Source organism: Ammospiza caudacuta, chromosome Z, assembly GCF_027887145.1.
Source record: "Ammospiza caudacuta isolate bAmmCau1 chromosome Z, bAmmCau1.pri, whole genome shotgun sequence".
Classification (NCBI taxonomy): domain Eukaryota; kingdom Metazoa; phylum Chordata; class Aves; order Passeriformes; family Passerellidae; genus Ammospiza; species Ammospiza caudacuta.
In genome coordinates, this window is record NC_080632.1 from 76,860,065 (window position 1) to 76,886,608 (window position 26,544).

At 40.8% G+C, this 26,544-nt stretch overlaps 1 protein-coding gene across 1 annotated transcript in view; it reads left to right on the top strand.

Annotated features, from left to right (window-relative positions):
* The window catches only part of ADAMTS12 (ADAM metallopeptidase with thrombospondin type 1 motif 12), a 142,392-nt gene that overhangs the window by 67,983 nt on the left and 47,865 nt on the right, over positions 1–26,544 (top strand). The window contains exons 4-12 of the mRNA XM_058823783.1: positions 5,806–6,002; positions 7,875–7,958; positions 9,576–9,700; positions 10,860–11,009; positions 13,564–13,707; positions 14,386–14,530; positions 19,317–19,409; positions 19,656–19,801; positions 20,649–20,818. Coding sequence (XP_058679766.1) covers positions 5,806–6,002; positions 7,875–7,958; positions 9,576–9,700; positions 10,860–11,009; positions 13,564–13,707; positions 14,386–14,530; positions 19,317–19,409; positions 19,656–19,801; positions 20,649–20,818 — 1,254 coding nt within the window. The remainder of the gene's footprint in view (positions 1–5,805; positions 6,003–7,874; positions 7,959–9,575; positions 9,701–10,859; positions 11,010–13,563; positions 13,708–14,385; positions 14,531–19,316; positions 19,410–19,655; positions 19,802–20,648; positions 20,819–26,544) is intronic.

Below are 26,544 nucleotides of genomic sequence, written 5' to 3' on the forward strand. Positions count from 1 at the left end.
AACATCTACTTATTTTTGAATACCGCTGCCCTGGGCTTCTTCCAGTGCTTGGAATGCCTTTTGGAGAACTTGTCCCTAATACACAACCTGAACTTCTGCTTGCTCAGCTTGAGGCCATTTCCTCTCATCCTGTCCCTAGTCCCTTAGGAACTTCTCCCTACCTGGGAGAAGAGACCACCTCCCACCTGGCCACACACTCCTGTCAGGGAGTTGTAAAGGGTGATGGGGTCCCCCTGAGCCTTCTTTTCTCCAGGATAAACACCTTCAGCTTCCTCAGCTGCTCCTTGTCAGATTTGTGTTCCAGACCCTTCCCCAGCCTCATTACCCTTCTCTGGAAACTCTCCAGCATGTCCCTGTCTTTGTGGTAATGAATAAGACATTGTAGCCTTTTACCCTTGTTCTTGGTCCTGACTGCAGCTGGTTGGTGACCTCTGATTGCCAGCATGTAACCAGTTTGGGGTTTTTTTCATTATTACATTAATTAAATTTATGGAACATAATTTTTTGGAACAAAAATATGGAACAGAAATTCTTGGAGTCTGATTCAAGAGCTCCTGGATACTATTTGGAAAACCAAACTGAAAATCAGATAAACACAATGCAGAGACAACTACTTTAAGATATCACTCCAAGGTTTTCTGCATAAATTTTCTGTGAATGAGTTTTTAGAGAGACATAAAAAGAGAAAGATTATTAATAAAGCCTGTATGTTTTAATTCTCATTTTCATCATAATGGTACCTCAAAACTGCATTTCTCTATTATTTTTAGGTTAGCAGTTCTTAAGTTATTTGGCAAGAGACATTATTACATAGATATAATTCATTGGGAGTTTGTAATCTGCAAATTTGTTTCACAGTGAGTGTATTTTGTTTTAGATGATACTTGTTTTTCTTTAAAATTTAATAGAATTGTGCTGCAAGTTAAATTGTCTTGAGATGCCATTTTACCAAGAGCTAGATTAATTCATAGAAATGTCATTTCTAATCCATTTCATTAATGTTTTCACTAAAATAAGAGGTACCAGACACTAAAGTTGCCAAATGAATGAACATGGAAAGTTCAAATTACATGGAGTAATGTACTCCTAGGAACACATCTGACACAGATACAATTTTTAATTGTCCCTTATTGTCTTGGGTTTAATTCCTAAGTAAAAAAATAAGAACATTCAGTCAGAAGGACAATCTTTGATGCAGAGCACTGGCAACTTCAGGCATATGTCTCTCACGATATTGTTCTCTGTGTACCTCCTGATGCCCAGTGCATCTATCATTCCATCTGTACAGCCTGAGTGGTAATGAGCAGCAGACACTCAGCAGCAGTATCTGACTAAATGCATCAGTCAAGACAGGTCCAGTTTTAGCTTCATTCTACTTCAGAGTGGTGTGACTTCACTGTTTGATACGCCGTGTTTTTGACAGCAGGAATGTCAAAGTTAAACAAACCTTGCTGAGTTGTAAGCTTGCTTTCTCTTTGCTTGTTTTTGCTGGGACCTGGGGGTTGTCAGCATGGGCTTGTATGTGATTAAGGAGTTGTAATAGTTTCCTGTGTGAACACTTCTTCACACTCAGAAAGCATTTGTGTCTTAGCTTGTCCTGTTTTAGAAATGCTTGTAAAAACACATGGTTTGGTTATCTGTTCAGTTTTAAATTCACACGCTCGCTTCCATTTTTACACCAATTTTCCCATTATGGCATGTGAGTCCTTACTCTCACATTGTCATCATCCAGACTTAGTTTTGTCAGATCCTGTCTATAGAAAACTACGTTGTGTATTTCAGGAGGGGAACAGGGAAGAGGATTGCTCACTGCATTTGATTTGTAAGCAATTAGCAAGTTCTCGCTAGTGGTAATAAGTAGTAGCTAGTAGTAGTAAGTAGATCAGCTATGGAAGTTGCTCGCTTTGTTATGAGTGAGAGAGAGTATCGCTTGTGCAGTGACTGTGCTTCAACACAGTTTATTGACCTCTTGAAAAACTCACCCCTAAACGGTATCATTTTGTTAATACTTAAACTAAAGGCATGTCTTAGAACAAAGTGAAGGGTTTTGAAAGAGTCATATGTAGCAAGTTATGAACAGTGTGGAATTTATTCGTCTAGCATCATTCACACCTCCTCTCTGGGCTTGTAGTATTTTGACTGTGAACAGTATAAGAGTGGCAAAAATGACAGAGCTCTTGCGCAAAGGGAAGGGAGCTGAAAGTAGAAAGTGAAGACACAAATCATTTTGTGTGACAGTCTTCACTTGGAGAGTTCTCCTCTACAACTCAATAATCCTCCTCTTCTGGGAACTTCCAGACATTTTCCCCTTGCTTCTGCAAAGCCCTGTGTACCTCCAAAGACATTGAAGGCTGGCGATGTGTAGTTAGCACCTGGAGGTCCCCTTGTGCTGCACTCTATGCTGCATTCTTCCTTGAGAAGTACCAGCAGCAAACAAAGTGGGAAAAAGCTTGTTTTATGGAAATCTCACATAATGCCTTTAAGTGAGGTGAGTCATGTTTGCTCTTTTAAGGAATTTGGAGTGGTAAAAGACAAGCGGACATTAACTGCTTAACAATCAAGCTCATTTTGAATGGGTGAGTTATTCTAAGTGAAGAAGAACTTTGGTGGAGGTTTTTAAAGTGAGATCATCTATAGTTAACGATTAGAAAGGTACTTTCTTACAGAGGACTGGCAAAGAATGTTGTCACCTGATGAAAAATTAAATTGATTTGTTAGAGGGTAGAGCTTTTTTTTATATACACAAACCACGCAGCTTTAAACTGTCCTGAAGAAGCTTGTGCAATACTGCTTTTTTTCTTATATGGGTGAATCTTACAGATAACTCAAAATCTTTCCTAGTAACTGAAAGTTAAGGGCCTTTTATGTTGTTGTTAGTCAAGTACGATTTGTAGGGTAGTTTCAAGGGATGTTTTTATTTTCACTAAAAATAATTTGGAATTTGATCTTAAAACCCAACCATTTTGCTGAAGTTTATCAGCCATTTCTATCTAGAAGCTGATGAAATGTTGTAATCTACACTGTTGCTTCTGATTATGCAGTCAAATATCTGGATATCACATATCCATGTTGGGACATGGTATGTTACTTGTTGGGCTGCATGAGTTTTTGTAATGAAAGCTTCACATCTGCAAAATTATCTCCCACAACAGCTAGAAACTTCTGAGTGTTGCTGCTTGAATTTCATGTAGTTTGTTACCTGAATCTCTTACCAGCCTTGCTTTTGTTTAGTCTTACACTGTCCTGGCTACTCTCTCAGCACTACATTCCTTTTCTGTTCCTAAGGACTCCAGCACTATTCCTGTCTGTGTTATACCTCTTCTTCAGAAATCCATGGAGACCCTCAGGGTAGGAGTGCCCCCTTTCTCCCTTCTGTTTCTTGTGGAATGAGCTGTGCTCTGGAGTTATGATGGAAAAGAGGTTTCCCCCAGGCAGCACTGTTCCTAGTGTCAGGCCATTCCTTGCTTCTTGGATAGTCCTGAACTGGTGGACTCCCAGTCAAGACTTCCATGCCTGGACAACAGGGTACCTGTGATTTCTCAGTAAATCTGAAATCCCTTGTAACACTTTTCTCATTGAAGGTAAAGTTATTTAACTTCACAGCTGGATGGTTAAAAGAGACAGTCAAAATTTGGAGAGACATAAAGGCAGAAGTAGAACTGTCCTTTGTAGCTGCCTGTATTTTAGTGTGGCTCAAGAGGTTATCCTCTCTGCTTTTTAACTAAAAAAGCTGCCAGGAGACGTCACACAGTGGGGATCCATCCTTAGATGTCACCTCCCCAGGTGACACACCCTGCACAGGAGGTGGTCCATCACTGAGGAGAGTTCTTTCTGCAGAATCCTCTGGCTATCTGGCATTCATTTTCACCGCTTCTCAGAGTTTCATACAAAACAGGGCCTCATTCTTAACCAGGACTCCAAACATTTCCCTGAGGGCTGTTCACCACTGCAGTCCCTATGACTTTAAACATTTTTACCTCCACTGCTATCAGCTGCCCAGACAATTAACAATACTTTTTGCTAGCTGTAAACAGAAAACCTGACAGCTGGCCTGAGATTTTATTTGGCCATAAACAAAGCACTTAACCAGCAGTTTCAACGGAGTTTTTTGTTCAGATAGCTGTGGGGAAGGTTTTTCTCAGCACAAAACCCTTAAAAATGTAGATAATGAGAACTGTGCTTCATAGAAATAAGAATGCTGAAAAATGTGCAAATGTGCAAGGGAGGTTAATGAATACCAGCTCATAAATAGCCCCTCATTGGGGAGATGATTGCTGTAACTGAACAGAGATTGAGGGAGACAGCTGGAGTGGTGCTGCAGTGGGGGTTAGTGGGGTTAGGGTGCAGGTTATAGCACTGATAGCTCACTGCTGTCGTGTGCAGGACACTTGAGCACGGTGGCTCAGTTCTAAATGTGGTCGGTGTTATTTTGTTTATTAATGTGGCAAATTTCAATTGCGCACATTATGTGTTATCAGGATTGAGGCATCTTTCAGGCTTACGTCAGAGAACACTTTTCTGAAAACCTGAATATATAAACCATCTTTTACACCAAGAGATACGCACATCCAGTGGTGCCACGTTTTGTTAGGTACACAAGATGCTGTGATTGTTCTGTCTGTGCTTGGATCTGAAGGGCAAACAGCTCATTCATGACAAAGGTGTAGCTGGTGTGAAGGGACCCAGCTGCCAGGTCATCCATTCTTCAAGGGCAGAGTGTCTGGGTAGCTGCTCCTCAGCACTGGGAACTGGACATGGAGGTGATGTTGGATAACTGTCCCCTGCCCCACAGTCATGGAGGTGATTCTGGAAAGGCTGTAAGCACTTAAAGCTGCCTTTCTGGCCTGTGGATGTGCCCCATCTGGAATTAGGACATCTTTCATGAGTGAGATGACAAGGGACTACTGCAGTACATGTAACAGAGACAAGTGCTCCTGATCCTTTGTAGGACTCAGGAAATCCCACCACTGTAGTAGCATTTCTCAGGGGCATGGGTTGGAAGAATGCCAGCAGTTGCTGTAAAACTGGCATCTCATTTGGTTTTTAGGCCCTACATTATTTAAGTTGCTGGTATTTCCCTGGTAACATGTACAGCTGGCATTCCAAGCTAGAGTGAGTGGAGAGGCATTTCCCCCACTGAACACAGCGCAAGGTTGCTAGCAACCCTACAGAGCAGAGACTTCTTCCTGAAAAGCATTAGATGCACAGATCCCAAAATTAGAGTGGAAGCAGTGTCTGTCCTGTCATTGGGCAGGATGGCAGCAGGCAGGGATGCCATGGCTGCCCTGCTGGTATTTAGATGACACCTGCTGGTCAAATGTCCCCACTTGTCACGGATATTCTCCATGCACAGAACAAGGCATTCTTGGATGTGCCAAGAATGTATTGGACTTAATGTGCCATCCTAATGGGAAAATGATCTCCTTTGAAGAAAGCATGTCCCTTATCTTAAACTATCAGCTGATGTCTTTGGAGAGGTTAGATCCAAACCACAGGAGAGAAACTCCTTGAAAAGGGCATCCCCAATTCAACTTTTTTTTAGCTTGGCTCTCTCTCACAATGTTAATCCCTTGTGTTTGAGTGGAGTGACTTTTTGGTGCGTGTTTAATCCGTCTCAGGAAATTCAGAATTTCACTGGGCAGCGCCCTTGGTAGTCTGGTGTGCCTTTGGAGTTGCCTCTGCAGTGGGTCAGGCGGGTGGCAGCCAGAAAAGTCCCTTCCAGCTAATATCATGCTGTAAGTTTTACAGCCATACAGTTCAAGCTTGAAAATATTTTCAAGACAGAATTGCTTTTTGCTCTTCCAGATACCCACAGCTTTTTCAAACAGCAGCAGCATCGGAGGGAGAGATGGGAACAAAACCACGCAGCTGCCAGGAGGGTTTCCCGGCGCTCTGTCAGCAAGGAGCGATGGGTGGAGACACTTGTGGTGGCAGACAGCAAAATGGTTGAATATCATGGGAGTGACCATGTGGAGTCATATATCCTCACCATAATGAATATGGTATGTGCAATGTTTTGGGGTTTGTGGGTAGGCAAATGAAGCAAACCTGAATTTGATTATGCTGCTGATCTTCTAACCGGTCTGCAGTGTTGCTCATGGAGAAAAGCGTAGTATCATTAATATATATGAATTGAAACTCTATTTTTAAGTAATTTTTTACTTTGTATTTTGTGTAGGCACAATTTTTCTCTAGATTTATGCGAGATAAGTCTCATAGCTGTAAATGCTAGCACTAGCTTTCTTTTCACTGAAATTCTGTCTCCCTTGGAACCTATTTCTCAGTGATTTCAGATTTTTGACAATGGCAGAGAGAAATTCTACAGGTTTTAAGTAGATAAATTCTTTCACATATTTGTGGATGAGAAAGGTACACAGGGAGCCTGCTGGAAATTGTAGTCACTTTGCAAACCATTTTAGCTTTTTTTAAACCAGCTTGTTACTGTTTTGGTCATAAATCCAAACAGCAACATATGAACTATTATGAAGGAAGTTAACTGTCCCAGTTGAAGCCAACACAGCTTTTTTTTTTCCAGATAAGTATCCTTGGAGTACAAAGTTCACATTGGAATAAAGAAAAGTTGAACTTCAAATGCTTTCCTTTGTGGCAAGTTTCCAAGTAAAAGTGGTCCTGGGAAAAGCCATAACATCTACCCATAGATATGCCTTCTGTTATTAATACCTGTTATCAATATTATGTGTATCATGGTAGATATTGAGCTTGAGAGTACATTGAGGATGCGTTCTGTCTGGTTATCATGAAAATGTGCAATATTTGTGGAGGTAATCAGAGTGTAATTCTAGCCATGGTGACTGATCTGTCCTGTGACTTTATACAGTATGTTCCCAGCTGTGCCCCAACTTGCTGCTGAGGCAATGAGCCTGAATAAACAGGTGCAAAGGTTGTTTGAGCACGTGAGGTTTTGTCCACACAGGGAAAAGTGCCTGGAATAAAACCCAGTCATTACCAGGTTCAGGAACAAACAAGACTCGACAGTCTGACCTTAGATATTAGGGTTATTTAGAATGTTTCAATTTTCAGTAGAGTACCTTGAAAAAGATCCATATCCAAATCAGACCTCTGTAAACACAATTTCTACTTCATTTTGGTATTTCTCCTTTAGTGATCTTCTCCATAACAGTTTTGACCCAAAGACATTCCATTTTGTTCATCCGTATTTCCTGTGATAGATGGCATAGGTCACACATAGATATGTATAGATACATTGTGATTATCTTCTGCTCTGATTCCTTTTCCTCCTGCCTAATTCAACATTTTGATGATGTTTATAACAATTGGGTCACATTTTTGCTGAGTTCAGTTCTTGTTGCTTTTTATGTGGAGTCTTTTTTGAATGGAGTTGTTATCTTTGCTTTTGTACTTCTCATCCTTTCCTGTACTCCGAGAACACAAGAGTAGCCATTATTCAAATAATTTCTCTTTGCCTAGTACTGACTAAATTTGCTTTTTTGTGAGAGGATCCTGTTTATTTAAAACAGGACAATTTGATATGCTGGTTTATTTGCACCCTGAATGTACCTTTCCGTCAGTGTTGTATTACTATAGATGTGTTCCTTTCTGCTAGTATTTTTTATGAACTCAAAGATTTTTGAATCTTTTTAATCTTGTTTGGGCTTTTGCTCTTTAGCTTAGTAGCTTTAGCCAAAGGCTGTATCATCATTCATTAGGCAGAGTTAGCCTTTGCAGTAGTTGTCATATTTTTGAATTTCAGTAAATTTTCAATGATTTGAGAATTTAAAAAGCAAACCAATCCCCAGATCAACAGTATGCTAGAAGCAAATGTATTTTCTCTCTGAAGTTGTGTTCTACTGTAGAGGAATCAGTTAATCTCATGTCTCCTGGCTCTGGCACAGGTCACAGGGTTGTTCCATGATCCAAGCATTGGCAATGCAATTCACATTGTGCTGGTGCGGCTCATCCTCTTTGAGGAGGTGGAGGTAAGGTTTTTATTTACTTCAAAATATCTCTTACAAAACTTCTGCGTTCAATGCACTGAGCTGTAATTATATTTGCTTAAAATAATGTTTTAAATTTACCCTGTTAAAACCTACAACATGTCCGGTTTTAGGAGAAATGGTGCCCTAGATAGCAAAGTATTTTAACTGATGACTTCGGGTATTTCTGCATAAAATTGCATAGGAAACTGTAATTATAACAATCAGGTTAAGAATGGGGAAATGAAATCTCCCAAGTGTCAGAAGAACATGGGATGCCAAAGAACACTAGGTAAGAAACAGAAGCTACACATCAACATTCAGGATTTAATTACCTAGCATTGCCTAAAATGTATTATGAAGTGTAGTGCTATGCTATTTGCAGATCTCTGAAGAGGTAAGTCTCTTATTGTGCAGTTCAAACACATATTTTTCTTTTTTAAGTCTCTTGAAACGAAGAAAAATGAGGACAAAGTAGACGTTAATTGCTGTAACTAGCTGTATATTGATAGTTTCCAATGTGTCTGTCTCACAAATATGCTACTATATGCTTGAATACATGATGATTGTCATGATTTTATGGTTATTTTTTAAATGCAGTGTGCAATAGAGCTAGCTCTGACCAGAGGTACACCTTAAAGGGATTTTCTCAGTGGCTTAGAATTTATAACACAAGCCAGATGGTCCCAGTGTTATTAAAGGCAATAAACCGAACCTCATGGCTGTGTCTTCAGAAATATTTGTTGGGATAGAGTCTGTCCTTATAGCTCTCAGCATAAGTGGGACAAAAACTTGAGGTTTCACCTAAACAGGACAATCAGGACCTGAGATCCATGATGATCTTTAATTAAATGTATTTGCTGAACTTCTGTGGCTGTTTGGATAAAAAAATGTGGATTCCTGTTGAGGAATGACAGTGTTGTTTTTAGGCTCCCCAGAAATTACTGTCTGGTGACACTTAATCCCATACTTTGATGCTTGTTAAAAACAAAGCAAGCTGAGGCAACATAAAGTGAATGTCCAAGACCAGAAATTAGAAAATTCAATTTTGGATTAATTAATTTTCCATACTTTTTAATTAAGGTTTTCAGTAATTTGCGCGTAAACTGTATAATGATAAGTTGAGGAAGAAACTTTTATGACTGCATTGTTTCAATTGGAATTGAAAAATATTGTGAAATGAATAGTCTGTTAGAAGCATAATTGTTGTCTGAATATGACAGTGTTCACATAACATCGAGTGACAAATTTGATCACAAAGTCCCACAATAAGTATTCTTCACCTTCTCTTCAGAGGAAAATTTGATTTCAAGAGAATATAAAATGTTTGAAAGTTTCAGTTCAGTGTTGGATCTTATGAAGCTCATTTATCAAAATGTATGTAGAGTTCTGCATTCTATAATTTTTCCTTTAGTTGCACCAATTACAGGAATGTCAGCATTTTAACTTAATATTCAATGTTAGATAAATAGGTGTCATTGCTCCTCATGATGGCTCTAACTTCAGGCAAAAGCATAATCAATTACATTTAGATTACCCATCATCACAGCTGACTTCACTGAAGTGTTAGTGCAGTGCAGTGTGGTCTTTACAGTAATATATTCCTTCATTTCCCATTAGCAAGGCCTGAAGATAGTGCACCATGCTGATAAGACATTAGCCAGCTTCTGCAAGTGGCAGAAGAGTGTCAATCCCAAGAGTGATGTCAACCCCACACACCATGATGTGGCTGTGCTTCTTACCAGGTATGACAGCAGTGACTGGCTGCTGTTCAGTTGCATTTCTTTGGTAATGATACTTCCTTTATAGGCTCCAGCCATCACTTAGTTCTTCCTGCACAGAGCTCAGAAACGTGGTCAAAATATTGGTAATGCTGCATGTGCATACAGGTTAGAAGAGATGCATCTTAGTCACAAAGTAGAGATTTGTGGGTCCCAAGAGGTGAGCAATTTCCACAGCTCGGGTCATTTTCCTCCCTTGATCCTATTTAGTTTTGTGCTCAGTGACTGCTCTATTCTCCTTTGACACAATATATCAAAACAAGGTAGCATGCAGATGAACAACAACTGAAGAAATGTGCAGGTGCAGCTCTGAAAGGACAGGTATTATTCAAAGAGGGTGCCATTCATTTTTAAGCTTTAAAACATATGATTTTTAAATACCTCCATATTTGAGGAGACACAAAATTATTTTTAATGTCTGAGCACAGGAGGAACAGAAAACTTGAAAGTGAGGTTATCTGAGGTTATGCAGGGAGTCTATGTCATAGCATGAAATGGGACCTCTCCAGGTCTGTAAAAATTGATATAGAAAAGATTGAGTCTGTGGTCTAAAAAAACCAGCCCTTGGCTAAACTCTATCAGGCAAAAAAACCCAACCTAAAACACCCCTCAAGTGGCTCAGTAAAAAAGAGTCACAGAATCTTAGGTTGGAAGAGAACTCCAGATCATCAAGTGCACCCTTTGACCATTCCCCACCTTCTCAACCTTTTCTCAATCAAAAATCTTAAAATAAGAATGTGAGATGAAGTCTCTCAATGATGTGAGATTTCGCTGTCCAAATATAAAGCATGCAGACAGTTCACTTGAATGAAGCTGAGCTGTGGTGACTTTAGTAAACTGTGCTTGAAAATGCTGCCAGACATGGAGGTTCTAAAACTTTGGCTTATGGGAGGTGGTAGTGATTGTATGTATCTAGGCACTACATCTACAAAAATACTGGCTGCAAATTATAACAGTATAATATAGCAGTAGAAAAAGTGCATGTTGTAAAAAGACTTACCACTATGATTTACTCAAGATGAAAATTAGCACATTATTAGATGGAAGCTTGCTACCCAGTGTCAGTGACACTCCACAGGTGGTTTTAAGCTCTTTAAATGGTGCATCTCTTCTGTGATTCTAGAAAGGACATTTGTGCTGGCATGAACCGTCCCTGTGAAACCTTGGGCCTGTCCCACCTGTCAGGCATGTGTCAGCCGCACCGGAGCTGCAACATCAATGAGGACTCTGGCCTCCCCTTGGCTTTCACTATCGCTCATGAGCTTGGACACAGGTACAGTTGACAGGGAAGTGGGAACCTGTCTGAGTCAAATTTGTTATTTGCATGTTAATACTCAAATTGTGAGGCAGAAACGAAACAAAAAGTGAATTAATGTCTCTATTATTAAAATCAAAATTTATTTCAAAGCAAAAAAAATATTCTTAAGCCCTTTGATGTGTGTTTTACATATACAACTATTCATTAGAATGAAATAGCATCACTCAGTCGTGCTAATTTTCCAAACGTGCTAGATTTCTATGCAATTACATTAGATAATCTCCAGATTATCTAAAAAAACATTTACAGAGAGATAAAAAAAACATTATCCAAAAAACATTTACAGAAAACAAACCTGTCTCACTATGTCAAGGTGTTTCAGTATTGCAGATTAGCTAGAAAACATATTTAACTGCTATGGAAAAACTATTATATATTAATCTTATCATATATTTAATATTTGTTATATCCTTTTTTTTTAATGAACCAGTAAAGTCTTTTAGGGCATTTCTTAGTCAGTGGTATTTTCTTTTAATAATAATGCTATGGTGGGTACACTTAGACTAAGATAAATAAAGTTCCTGGATATTTCATTTTAGATTTTTTTTTTTTTTTTTTTTTTATGATTGGGTATTTCTTTCTGTTTGAACTAAATTTCTTAGAATTTTATGTTTTTGGAGGTGTTTTGATTGGTTAGATGGTTTATTAACTCACTTGGAAAAACCCTGATTTTTTAAATTGTTTTGACATAGCTGTTATCCTCAGGGCAGAGCATTATCTCATGGACACTCTGGTCTGACTGTAATGCCTGCACTTTTCAGCTGGACTCTGTTGCTTGGCTAAGTCACATGTTCATTGCTTTATCTACAATGACATTAATTTCACTGTGCACCAGCCACCAATCAGGATGGAGTCTCTGTTTCCTTATAGGATATAATAATGATGATGATGATGAAGGTAATGACCATGTTGACCATTAATTGGCCACTGTTTATTCAACCTCACCACTGTCAGAAAGGAAATTGAATAAATAAATAATTATGAAATCACTCCAATTGGGTCTGGGTGCTGTGGGTTTGTTGCTTGGTCCCCATAGCCTGTTGCTGGCAGGAACTGTTTTCATTCACACTGATGATCTGAGGAGACTCCTTCCCCACAGCCTGATCCATCTGTGACCTTCTCCTTGTCTGTCCTGGCTGGCTGGTGGCTCTGTGTCCTTTGGGGGCTGTGGGGCTCAGTACTGCTGTGCTTGCCCTTGCAGGAGTGGTGCAGGGCCTTTCCTTAAGGACTGGCTCCATAAGGGATGTTGAATACTGCAGGGTTTGTTGTCACCCTGTTGACCTCAAGCCAGGCTAGTGTGCACATGTTGAGAAGTTCAGGTATGGACAAGTTTGTAAGAACAGATGAACAAAATATAAGAGACATACATGCTCCCATATCTTAGATGAATGCCAAAAGTCAGCTCTTCCCCACACTGTCTGTCTAGATGTTTGCAGCCTTAGGATTCAACAGACCCTGTTTGTGGAAAAGAGCCTGGCAGAAAGGGGAGATCCGTGCATTTGTGCTTCTGAATCATTACTGGAATTGGTTCTGACTGAAATAAGCTCTGCTTTCAGAACTTTTGAGTCATGATATGATTACATTTTTGAGAAATGTGGTCTTAAGTATTTTGAACATGCTTTATCTGATTCGTGACTGAATCATGACCTGAGTAAGCTCTCACTGCTTTCAGGAGTGAGAGCTTACAGACTCCAGATGTTAACAATGTAGGTGTCAACATCTTCATATATCAATTTCTATGTATGTTATTATTTATATTATGTGATAATGCTCACTCTGAGGTGGTGAAGGGGCATGTGTGTTTACTCAGATTAATGCCATCCAAACTTTTGTGTTCATGACTTCTGGAAGCTCTTGAATAAAAGAATTTCTCAGCAAGTCAGAGATGCTGGAGAGAACCTGCTGTGGAGATCTGCTTACATAGATTGGGCAAATTAAATGGGATGGAGGAATTGAGGTTGGAGAAAAATTCACTGAACATTCAATAATTTTGTAGACAGTGTCTCTGGTGCAGTCTGTCAAAAGTTTTAGAAATGAAAAGAGCAGTAGAGATATTATTATGAGAGAGTCTAAGACAGAATGTAACAAAGCCTCATCTTAGTTAAGGTGGTGCAAGTTTGGGTTCAAGAGTTAGGGAGCAGTCTTAGCTCTAACAGCTGTTACCTAACTTTTAGGTTTAAACTTTAATTTCTGCCCCAGCTGTGCACTAGTATTTGGACTGCCTTAAAAGTACAGAAGTATAGTCTGTGACAGCATGTTCTTTATTTTGTGCAGAGCAGTATTGTTGTGCATAGCAGACATGTTTGAAAGCCTGTGGGGGTGTAGATTTTTCATAGATTTTGGGTCATATGTTCTGTGTGTACATTTTCTTTTAGCAAACAGGTAGCTACAGCTCTGCAGGGGAGGAAGCAACGTAAGTGTCTTTTTAAGCACGGACTGGAACCTCTAGGTAGGTGTTGTGGTACTAGCCAGTCAGCTGGAATTACTAGATGTTGTTTTTTACCTCCAGTTTTGGAATCCAGCACGATGGAAAGGAGAACGACTGTGAGCCTGCTGGAAAGCGCCCGTACATCATGTCCCGACAGCTGCAGTACGATCCCACTCCCCTCACCTGGTCCCAGTGCAGCAAGGAGTACATCACACGGTTCCTAGAGTGAGTGGTCAGGTTGCAGCATTTGCCTAAATTGAGCACAACTGTGCTGGAGTTCAAAGTATATATTGTATTGTTGCATTGATTATTGTAGGGACGTCTTAGTGTGCTTGAGTTATTTTCCATGGGGGACATACCACTGTCCTGTTGCTCACTTATTTGGGAAAAGCTCAGTGTAGTGTTTTACTCTGGAAGTGAACTCAAGTCCTGTCATATTGGCTCGGGTTTGGTGCAATCTGCAGCTTTTTGCAGTTACCAGGAGAAAGAAGCCTTTCCATCAAGGGCCCTGACAGAGCTCCATGGACTTTGCCTTTGGCCACAGTGCCATGTGTTTGGCTTCAGTGACTTGTTAAAATCTGTTCCATTCTTTTTAAGACCAGCAATGTGGTGCAGCTTTAACCACAGAGTACGGGGTTCTCTGAAGCCACTCTGCAAACTATACTGAGCTCATGGTGTTTCCTCTTTGAAAAGCTGTATTTTGCCATTTTAAAACCATCTCTTGCTAGACAGAGTAACTACTTTGTTTGCAGCATTTCAGCCTAACTTGGCTGGAATCTGGAAGTATTATTTACATGGGCCAATCAAAATTACCCCTAAGAATTAGATGCTAAATGTCTGTATAGAAACATCAAAAAACTGTGGTGGTAGGGAGTTTTTTAATATGGAATTTTTGTCTTTTAGTCGTGGGTGGGGATTCTGTCTGGATGACATCCCCCAAAAAGAAGTTCTGAAGTCCCCAATCATTGCTCCTGGAGTGATTTATGATGTGCACCACCAATGCCAGCTTCAGTATGGTTCCAATGCTACATTCTGTGAAGACATGGATGTAAGTGCTGAATGTTTTTCTTCATTTTCCTACTAAGAATTCAAAATTCTTGAGCTGCATGGAAGTATATTCAGTGCACCTCATTTACAAATGCAGTGTGTTTAGAGTCTCATAGGCTAGTGCAGTGCAGGCATTGCCTAACACACTAAATTCTGCATATTCTGGAAGTGAGTTGTTAAGCTGTTTGCATTGTATTTCACAAAATCTTTTCTGTATCTCAGCCATATCTATGGTTAAGTGCCTGTCCTCCTTCTGCAGTGGAATCGTTTTGGTTTTAAACTTGTAATACTAATTCTAAGGTAAATTATTAATCCAACTTAAGTCCAATTTTAAAATATTCTTCTACCTTGTGGCTTTCAATTGATCTAATAATTCTGGGAACAAATCTTCAGTTCCAGGAAGAGTTTTCTGAAGAAATTAGCATTCTATTCTCTTCTCATACATCCTGATTTTCTTACTCTTTATGATCTAAAAAACAGAATATTTTAGTCCCTGTGGAAAATACTTACTTTGAAAACCAATATTTTTGCATGGAACATTAGATATTTATGCAGAAGTGTATAATTCATAGAGTGCCCTGAGGTCTGTCTCACAGCACAGCAAAGCAGTATTGTGAGCAGATGCAAGGGAGAAGTGGAGTCACAGCAACGCTCACAAGATTGTGGAGCCCTGCAGAGTAACAGGTTGTATTAGCTAAAATACAGTGGTATGGTATTTTACTTGAATAATGGTACTAGAATAATGTTCAGAGGTCTTTGGGTCTTCACAGCATTGTCGAGTTATCGTGGGTGCTGTGTCTTCAAAGAGACAGGGCAGTTGCTGGTTGTAGTGAAGCTGATTTTTGTGTGAGTACATCAGTCTGGAAGGCAAGGAGCTCAGAGTGTTAAAGTCCATGCTGAAAGCTTTCTGGCCAAAGATGTTTTGAGCAAAAACAGCAGCAGTAACAGCAGTAGCTCCCACACCTTTTTTCTTCTTCCTTCTTCTTTCTCACCCCAATACAAGGGATTTTTTTCATAAATGATTCAATCAGCTAAAAGCACGATTCTAAAACATTTTTCTTACACCAGTCTGAGCTTAATTCTAATGCGTGAAAGTGGTGTCAGTTCTTACGCAAAATCTATGTACATGATTTTATCTATTTACGCAAAATGTACTACCTGTTTCTTTACCCAAAAACTACGTATATAATTTTACCTACTTACATGAGTAGTTCTATCTGTTCTATCTAGAAACACAAGCAATGTTCTGCTATGTTTTTGTTATGCCTGGACCTAAGTTAAACTAGACTTTAGGGTCTTTTACTAGCTAACACAGTCTCTTAAGGCACTTGAAATATATTTTTACTTACTTAAAATTAAAACTTACACTTCTGTTTCATGTCTGTGTGGCTTAATATATTTCAGCTTCTCTAGGGGTTCTAATTCAAACCTTGCATTTCTTTTTTCTTCGAGGGACTCAGAGAGGCTTCTATTTCCTGCATTCCAACACAGCATATTTATACATAGAACAGCTCAGCAGCAATGTTTCCAAGTGCTAGCCTAGCTAAATGATCACTAATTTTCCTGTGTTTTGAGCAGCAATGTTCAATAAATGCTGGAGACAGCACCCAGGCTACTGGCCCTGTCAAACACAGATGTGTTCTGGCTGTTGGCAGTGCTGGTATGAACACAGCTCTGGACTGGGCACTGCTGATGTTGACTGTTTATTCCATTCAGATAATTGTGTGTATCTCCATCTACCCTTCTCTTAGAGAAATTATTTCTGATTAATCTTTTCAACCTTGATAGATAGTATGATTACCAGTGTTGAACTACAACTGCTGAATCTGAAGAAGGTACTGAAAGATTGCTTTCATTACCTGCTGTTACAGTTTCCTTAGTCACTGTAATTTGTCTGTTGGTACAGATAGAAAATTAGGATGTAATTTTGCAGTTCTGGCTCAGTCTGTCTCTCCTTGAATTTGAACCTAATAGGCCTTTACATTCGCATCTTCTGACTAACCAATTTTACAGCTGGACATATGTCAGAAAATTAATTGGTATCCTCTCGTTTTGCATTTTACTGAAAGGCCTTTATTTTGCTGGTAGTTGCACTGGCAGGAGATGGAATTGGGAACAGTAGGGTCAACCTGGGATGTTGAATCATCAGTCTTTTTGTCATTTTGTCTAAGAGATCTGACTCTTTTTTGCCTTTCCTCTATTTACTTGGCCTTGCTCACTGACAAGCTGCTTTTGTTTTGTACATTTTGATGTCTGACTGAATTTGATCCACAGATCCTTTTTGAGAGAACAATATGCATTTAGCTGAAGATGCCCTAGAGTTCACTTAGAAAAAGCTAGTATTTATAATTCATATAGTGGTTTTCATGAAGCATTTTGGCAGCAAAATGTCCTGTGAAGTATACAAGTATTGTCCCTCTAATAAGGCAAAGAAAAGCAAAATATGTATTAGATGGAGGAATTTTCCCAGTCATAGCTAGACCCATAGCTTTCTGTAGAACAGCCTATAGGAAATCAGAATACTCATCTTAATCCCTTTTTCTCTAAAAATGCCATTGGCTTCCATGAAACAGAGGGTTTTTTTGGATTCAACCTTCTTCAAGGCACAGACCCTATTTTCATAGATTGGATGGAAAGTGCATATCATACTGCTGATGAGGAGAAAACCTACTTGCTTTGCAGTGAGTCCATAGCAGAGTCATGAATTTCTGTGTGTTCCCTCCAAAGGCATGCAGTACATAGTGCATCCTCTCATATTGTTCTTTTTCATATTGTAGTGCATCTCTTCTGCTGTTGTTTCAGTATTCTTAGAGGCAAAAAACAGTTATGGGATATGGAGATACATATGGAAAAATCCTTGCAAAGCTAAAGAATTCCCTTTGTGAATTCTTGACTTTGAAATCTATGGGTGCACCTAATAATAAAAGTAACTGCCAATGAAAAGCTGTGTTTCTCTGTGCCAGTTTCTCTGATATTGTCTGAGGATGGTGCAAGAGTACACTTTATACACTAAAACCACAAAATACACTTTATACACTAAAACCACAAAATATATTCCATGTACAAGAGTTTAAATAAAGGGTGACTGATAATGAGAGAAAATTAATCAGCCAGAACACTTGGGTAGCTCTGCCTTAAGAACCTGGCAATGATGGCTTCACAAGGCCTTCATAAGGAATGCTACCCTTGAGGTATAAACAGAGAACTGCAAAACAAAGTTTGTTCTGTGTACATTGCCCAGAAGCAGTGAACCAAGATGCCCAAGTGATCCAGGCATTGTATTCCAGCTGGAGGGCTGGAGTGCTTTGAGATGTTCCATGCCATCAGCTTTTTTCTGGTGCTCTTGTTGACAAATCAAGGTAAACGCACAATGGAGGAAGTAAATGAAAGTGAACTCTCTCAAAGCTTGTGCCCAAGCTTAGCCATTTTAAACAGAAGCAGGTCAGAAATGGGCAGCCAAACTCTGCATTTCCCACTTGGATGAACATTGCTGCTAGCTCATTCGGGCTGCATTTTTGGAAGCGTGCAGTTTATATGTTAACTTCCACATCTGGTATGTGGCTTCCCCATCCCAGTGGGAGCTGCTAGTGGGATCCTTCTTATCAACTCTTTTCTGTGATGGCATTTGGAGCCATCCCTTCTTCACAGGTTGATGCTGCCAGTTGTGTTCCCTTTTCCAGAACTGGACTATGACATCCAAACAGCCTGAGTCAAAACCTTGGCTTTTGCTTCTGTTGTTCCTGTTGGCAGCATGCATTCCCTCTGAGACCCCTGCTTTCTCTGCCTGGGAAGTGGTGTTTCATGCAAAGCCCTGATTAGTCAGGAGTTCCAAGCATGCAGGGCTGCTGCGTGCCAAACAAAGAAAAGCTGGTGTGCATGTGAACTGAAGAGGGAGAAATGGCCTCCAGCTCTGTGCTCCCTTTCTGGAGAATAATTCTGGCTGAGGGAAGTGGGTTTGGTAAAAGGTAGCTGGAATGTTTCTTGCCCTGCTTTCTTTGTTGCCTCTCAGGAGTTTCTGTCTGTTCTGTGGAGCCACTGCACATGGAGCAGCATCTGGAATGCTGTGTTTTATTGGCAACCTACTGCATTAAACTGGCAGCAGTTTCTGAGTTACTTAAAATGCAAACATTCACTAACCAGAGCCTTTACTCTTCCCAGTGCACTATGCTTTTTTCTCTGCCAACTAGCTGACTGCTTTTTTTTCCTGATCATTTCCTTGCCATCTGCCAAGCTAATGTTTTAAGAAGCCTGATCACTTTTTCTTCATCTAGTTTTGGGACCTCCATTAATATTGTTGGAGACATGCTGTTGTTTGTATTTGCCTGCCTGGCTCCTGTAACCTTTGATTTCACTGTATGTTTCCAGGCAGACAGCAATGCAGAATTGAAGATGGTATTGGTTAGTACTCGTCAAATGAAAATTGTTCAATTTTCTGTTCACCTTATCTGCAAACAGCAGTGACCAAAGTTTGTTAAGCCATTGTGTTTTCCTAGGAGCTGAGCAGCCAATTAGGAGAATATTTGAAGTCACACAGTGCAGAGAATTCACTTGATAGTATTTACAATATTTTTTAATTTTTCAAATAGTCCCTTTTTGCGCAGTAATGACGAGTAGCTAAATTTGGACCCTTGGTAGTTCCTATCTTGTGAAAAACTCATACCCCTCTGGAAATACAACCCTTACAAGACTTTTTAAGTGGCTGTAAAAAACTCTGGGAAGCTTTTGAAAATCTTGGCCATAGGAGTTCTGCCCTGCCTCAGACTGCTGCAGTTTTCTTCCTTTTTCAGAACCTTTGCCAGACCCTCTGGTGCTCAGTGAAAGGCTCCTGCCGCTCCAAACTGGATGCAGCTGCGGATGGCACTCGGTGTGGAGAAAACAAGGTGACTGTGAGCCACACTGTTTGCAAGCTGTGCTGCCTGCCAAAGCGCAGAGACTAGCCATGAGTAGCTCTGTTATTGTTGAGTGTGAAGGAGGGTCATCCTGTGACATCTCCATTTACATTTCCGCTTAAGTGTTCAACTCTTACGAGCTGAAATAAAAAATAATTCACAGAAACTAAAAAAAATCATAATTTCCCTATGATTGGTATGATCTGAAGCTCTTTGTGCTTTCTTTTCTCCCCTCAGTGGTGCTTCTCTGGTGAGTGCATTACAGTGGGGAAGACTCCCGAAGCAATCCATGGCGAGTGGGGCGTTTGGTCGTCCTGGTCCCATTGCACAAGGACATGTGGGGCAGGAGTTCAAAGTGCAGTGAGGCTGTGTGATAATCCAGAGTAAGCTGAGTGCACTATCTTTCCCTATTTTTTGTGTAAGATTTTTGAGGTTCTTATGACATTGGAAACTTGAAACTCTCTTGTATGAGACTGTTATCAGCATGTGCCACATCAAGATACCACAGATACTGGCACCTCTCTTCGCAGCTAGGCATACTTGTGTGAAATTCAGCTGGCTCATCTTTTACAGTCATCTTGTTCTTTATTTCTTACCCTCCACAGAGCTTATTTCAATGCAAAATGAATTTTAAAAAACATACTTAACATTTAGGCTTTGCAGAAATAGTGTAAATATTGCTTTATTAATACTGCAATGAGTAAATAAATGTTGTCAAACACCAGGTGAGAACAGCTTCTAGCAATCTGATCCTGAGAACTCACCTTTCGTGTTTTCTTCTAGTCATCAGCTTTGTTTGAGCTTCATACACATGAGTTGTCAGGTATGGAACATGAAAGGCAGAATTCCCCACTACATATCTGAGTTCATGAAGACTCCACATCTCATTTTCACAAGTCACTAATGCCAGGAATAATTTGTCTTTTCAGAGAGAGCTGTCAAGTGCACTGCAAAGTGTGGGATTCAAAGCAGTCCATTTGATAGGTTAATTTGCTGTGAGCTCAGCCAGGTATTGCCAAGCACTTTTTTGGGATACAGGAGTTGTCTAAATCTCTGTGCTTCATACTGACATGTTTGAGTACTCAAACATGTGATGTGAACAGTATCTCTACCCTGTCAAGGATTCAGACTCACCTTGTTGTGCTAATGGGGCCTGAAATACATTGTTGGTTTAAAACTTTTTTTTTTTTACCCATGGTCTCATGTCCCAGTCTCATGTTCCTTTTCTAGACCCCAGTTTGGAGGAGACTACTGCACTGGAGAGAGGAAGCGCTATCGCATGTGTAACATCAGCCCCTGCCACAAGGACTTGCCGACCTTCCGTCAGATGCAGTGCAGTGAGTTTGATACAGTTCCCTACCAGAATGAATTCTACCACTGGGTTCCCGTTTATAACACAGGTATGAAGCTACACAATTTTTTAATGTCCTGTGTAAAAAGTCAAAGTTACATGCATATGAGAAATGTCTATGGGGTGAGACGTCACTGAATTATAAGTTTTCTAATGAATTAGAGAGAAAAATCTGGTGTGCTCCCATATGCTGGTGTGCCTTTTGTGTGAACAAAAATGCAGTGGTTCTTCTCTACACTTGGGTGTTTTTACAGAGCTCTGGTGATAATGGCTGTCATTGTAACTAGTTCAGTTCCTGAAAAGATATTGCACTAAAAAAGCTGTTGAAGTTATGTCTGTGTTATTTGTTTAGAATATATCTAATCCATCTTTTCCAGTGTCAACCACAGAACAAGTAGAGTAGTGTGGTGTAGAGCTGCATCCTTGGGCCTGCAGGCATCACTGCACCAGAGCTCTTCCACTGCACATATGATTTTACTATTTCCAAACTCTGAAAGGTAGCTGTACTTGACATTACAGTGAAGAAGTAATATCTGAACTACATTCAGTATCATACTGCCCTGTGTTGTAGAGGCGGAGTCAATGGCTTTGCTTTATAACTTGCTTTGGAACAGCTAGTTATTAAATACAAGAGAAATCATTATTTGTATGTAGTTTGATTCTTGGGTTGTGCATAAATGTAAGGTGCAGATTATCCAATAGAATCACAAAAGTTTTAGTGTTGAAAGTAATATCTGGAGACCATCCAGTCCACCCCCCCTGGCCAAGGCAGGATGACCTGGAGCAGGTGGCACAGGAACACATCCAGGTGTGTTTGAATGTCTCCAGAGAGGGAAAGTCCACCAACTCCTTGGGCAGCTGTTCCACTGCTCTCCCATCCTCTATGTAAAAAAGTTCTTCCATGTACTGAGGTAGAATTTCCTGTGTTCTAGTTTATGGCCATTGCTCTTTGTCCTGTCACTGGGCACCACTGAAAGGAGTCTGGCACCATCCTCTTGGTACTGGCTTTGAGATGTTTATATGTATTGGTGAGACCTATTCTCAGTCTGCTCTTCTCCAGACTAAGCAAGCCCAGCCCCCAGAGTCTGTCCTCACAACAGAGATGCTCCAGTCCTTTAATCATCTTTGTGGCCTCTGCCAGACCCTCTCCAGTAGCTCCTTGCTTTTCTTGTACTGAGGAGCCCAGAACTGCCAAACTCTTTCCAATGGATCCCAGGAGCCCACGGGCCCTCCTGGCTGCCAGGGAGCCCTGCTGGCTCATGGGCAACCTGTCACCCACCAAAACTCCCAGGTCCTTCTCAGCAGAGCTGCTCTCCAGCAGGTCAGACCCCAGTCTGTGCTTGGGGTTATTCCTCCCCAGCAGGATCCTGCACTGGCCCTTTTTGAACCCCATTGAGTTTTTCCCTGCCGAACTCTCCCCTCTATCAAGGTCCTGCTGAATGGCAGCACAGCCTTCAGGTGGACCAGCCACTCCCCACATTTCCACAGCAGCAGCAAACTTGGTAGCAATGTGTTTTTTAATGAAAAAATAAGACAGACAGGATGGGGAAGATCAGGATTAAACTTCCAGTTTCATTTGCCAGTAGTATTTTTCAGCATGTTAATTGCTTTTTTAGTACTGGAAGTTCTGAATTGATTTCCTAAATTTCAGCTACTGTTTCCATTTCGTGTAATAAATACACCATTGAAGATGAACCTAGAGCAGACAGACTTCCAGTAAAATTTCTGATGAAAGAAAACATGGTTGATGGAGATTTTTTGGAAGAAATCCCAGTAAATCCATGACAAATGCTAACAGCCTAATGTTGAGGCTAAAACCAAGCTCAAAAAACATTTTTTGCAGTTGCCTGTCATTGAAATTAAGATTCCAGACCTCTATTACTCAGGGTGTGCTAGTGCAGGGTACAGCGTTCATTCTGTTCGTGTCCTTTCTGTGACACTGCAACAGAGCAGGTAGTTCTGCATGTGCATTTCTTACAGAAGGTCTGTTTCTAAAGGACATTGAGAATCATGAGTCAAATGCTTACTGCACACTGGAAGGCAGGGCTGTGCTCTGTCCGTGCTGTATTTCAAGTAGAACAGTTCAGAACTGTACAGACAAACCAGCTCTATTTAAAACGCTATGCTACTGAGCCTGATATATTTCATCTGGAAAATCATTTGCAAAAGCCTTCAAATTTCAAGCCACAGATATTTTTTTCTGTGGCTTGAAAACTTCTTGACTGCTTTCACCCATTTTCTCAGCAGCCAGAATTTCAGCATAGATTTCCATGTCTTTCCCATTACCTTGGAGGCCCTTCACATTCCACCAGCAACATTTGAAGTGTTTTCTTGCTGCTAAACTCTTAACTTAAAGTAAAACTGGCTTCCTCAGACAAAAAGGCTCTCCTGGTAACACTCAAGTAGGGAGCCAAATTTGTGCTGATCTTTCATCTGACATCATTGTATGGCTGAGGGTAGGTGGCTCTTGTGGGCACACTGCTTCCAGTTTTGTCCAGCCAGAATTACCTGAAGTACATCTGAGAGTTTTCCTCCCATCTCACTTTCAAATATTTTTTCACCTTTTATCAGTGGCTAAAGATGTCCTGGGCAAAATACCTGCAAATAAGATCATGAAGCAGTGCTGTCTCTGAGAGACACAGGAGTTGGAGCCTTCCTTGCATGTGTGTGTCCAAACAAACCAAGACTTTAAACAACAGCAAACAAACAGGCTTTTTAAACCCCAAATGAACTGATGTTTCATGTCTGTGGAGACTTTACTCACAATGTCCTAATATGTACGCCAATCTTTGTCAATTCCCGTACTTCTTAACTTATGGAATCCGATTTCAAGGATTTTTCACAGCATTGTTACTATGTTGTCCTGCTGCCAAGAAGGCTTTGACTTTTATTGTGGGTTAATCCTGCCTGCACACCAGATGTCCACCAAAGCCACCCTGTTGCTCCTTTCTTCAGCTGGATAGGGGAGAGAGAATGTAACAAAAGGCTTGTGAGTTGAGATAAGGGCTGGGAGAGATCACTCACTGATTACCATCGTGCGCAGACAGGACTTGGGGAAATGCGTTTAATTTATTAGAAACTAAATCAGAGTAGAATAGTCATGGGAGACAGTGTTCCTTGAACCTCTCCAACATGAGTCCTTCTCTGCAGTTCTTCTTGAGGTGCTCCAGCATGGATCCTTTCCACAGGCTGCAGTCCTTCAGGAATGGGCTGTTCCAACATGGATCCCTGGTCTATGGGTTCTGCCAGGAGCCTGCTCCAGTGAGGGGCTGCTCTCTGCACAGGCCACAGCTCCTGCCAGGAGCCTGCTCCAGCACGGGCTTCCCATGGGGTCCCAGCCTCCTTCAGGCACACCCAGCTGCTCTGCTGTGGCTCCTCCAGGGGCTGCAGGGGAATCTCTGCTCCCCCCTGGGCCTGCAGGGGCACAGCTGCCTCACCCAGGGCTGCACCAGGGGCTGCAGGGGAATCTCTGCTCTGGGGCCTGGAGCAGCTCCTGCCCCTCCTCCTTCACTGACCTGTGTCTGCAGAGCTGCTCCTCTCTTCCAGCTGCAGTTGTGCAGATTTTTTTCCACCTTTTTAAATACATTATGCCAGAGGTGCTGGCACTGTCACTGGTGGTTTGGTCTTTACTGGCAGCAGGTCCTTCTTGGATCTGTCTCATGTGGGCTCTGTCAGTCATGGGGGAAGCTTCTAGCAGCTTCTCACAGAGCTACTGTGACAGCTACAGCTGGTTTGAAGCTGCACAGATAAAATTGGCCATAACAGAAACTAATTTGGCTAGATTAGTTCATTAAAAAGTAGAAGTGTAGGAAATGGATTTGTCCATTACCAAGTCCCTAGATAAGACAATGCTAAGTAGGATTTGGACTCAAACAGGGGACCCCTGCCAGTCCCAATCCTGAATGCAGACATATCTTTGGCCAGTGAACTGGGCAGTGTTGGAACCTCGACCAGTTGGTTGTTCAAGCACAGGAATTTTGAACCCCCTATAAAAGGGAGTGTCCATCAATGAGCTTTGTCTGTTGTTGCATGATCTTCAGTGTGTTCAGTTTTGTGCCTGTCTCCAAAAATGTGACCAAATGTGGTGACCTCTGATGTGACACAACAGCTTCTGCTACCCCTGTAGCCCCCCTGCTACCAAAGCCTGGCCATGCAAACCCAGTACAGCTCCTGTTTTAGTATCAGGCATTTTCGATCCTCTCATGCTGCACTTGGGATATAAAGGGGAAAGAAAGCATAATTAAGCTTTCCCAAGCCCTGAGTGCACATACATTTTTTATGTGCAAGTGTCTAGCTGAGGAAATAGATTCCTGAGCCAGACATTCTGTGACATTTTAGACATTTTCTGTTCCTTCATCCCACTGGAAAAAAACCAGTAAATTTTCTGGATGGTCGCAATTCTCTCGCCTGGCTTTAATTTCATAGCTTGCATAAGGCAGTTATAGCAAATGTCATGTACCTAAAGAGACTTTTCTTGTGTGTAAATTGTAACTTGTTGTGTAAATTACAACTTCACAAGATAGCAAAGACATTTTTGAATAGCTTGTGATTTAATAAAACAACCAGCTTTAACAGTCTCACAGAAAAGCAGTAAGTCACATCTTGCTGTTTCCTAGCCTGTTGTTTGAGGTTTCAGTTGAGAATTTTCTGGTTTAAATGACTTTATGCCTGTGGGGGAACTTGCATAGTCCTGTTATGGAATTGCTCTGGACCTCAGAAACCCATGTGCTCAAGCTGGAGCATCAGAGTACCCCTGCGAATCTTAAAATTATGGAGACCTCCAAGTTCAGGGATGATAAACTATCTAGCAGGCTGAGCAGGATATTTTATGAATTTTTCTCATGACCCAGGCCCCTATTTTGACACTTTGGGCAGACTTCTGTACATATCCACTTCTCTTTCCATCAGACTGACCCCATGTTTATTTATTTCATACCATTTGACAAATTCCACTGATATGAGTCTGATGGCGTCTAAGGGTTTAGCTTCCATCTATAAGTCCTACATTAAATCATATAATTACCTTTATTTTCTGTATCAGTGCCAGAATCATTTAGTCAGTCATTAGCTCAGATAAGGGTTGTGTTAAAAATGTTTTCAATTTCGTATTCCTACCAAAATATTTCTATTTATCAAATAAGATATGTTCTGATACAGTCACAAGGGCTGAGCTAACAGGATGAAATGTTCCTGTTTCAAAATAAAACTTGGTTTGGAGTTCCAGGCTTGGTTAAAGTGATAAGTAGCTTCACCTCAGCTTTTTTTCCCATTTTGTCTGTTTGGCAATTGTCTTTTCTAATTCTCTTTGTTTGGTATTTCCTCAGTCAATTCTGAGTTCTCACAGAGATGAGGGATTGAGAGAAGAGGCTCACCTCTTTTCTTCCTTGTGAAGTTGGGAAAGATACTGAAGCCTTATCTTCTTCTGACAGGCACGGTAATCACATCCTTCTTAGTCAGGTTAAGCTGGATCCCTCCTGCATGTGAACTCATGGGAATCAGCTGTAAGGTAAACAAATTTAAATTGGGAAGGAAATATGTTCCTTTCTACTTATCTTCATGTTGTTCTGTTTACACTTGGTGAATCTGAACTTTTTAATAATATACAGAGGGGAAAAATATCACACGCCCAAATTTCAGGACTTTTACTCAACTTTGCTGATTTGCTTCTTCTTACTGATTACAGATAAGTCACTGGGCCCTTAAGGGAGCTCTGTGGCTTGGGATTCCATTTCATCTTCTGTATATTAGGGAATTGATCATTTCTCTGGTCAAGTC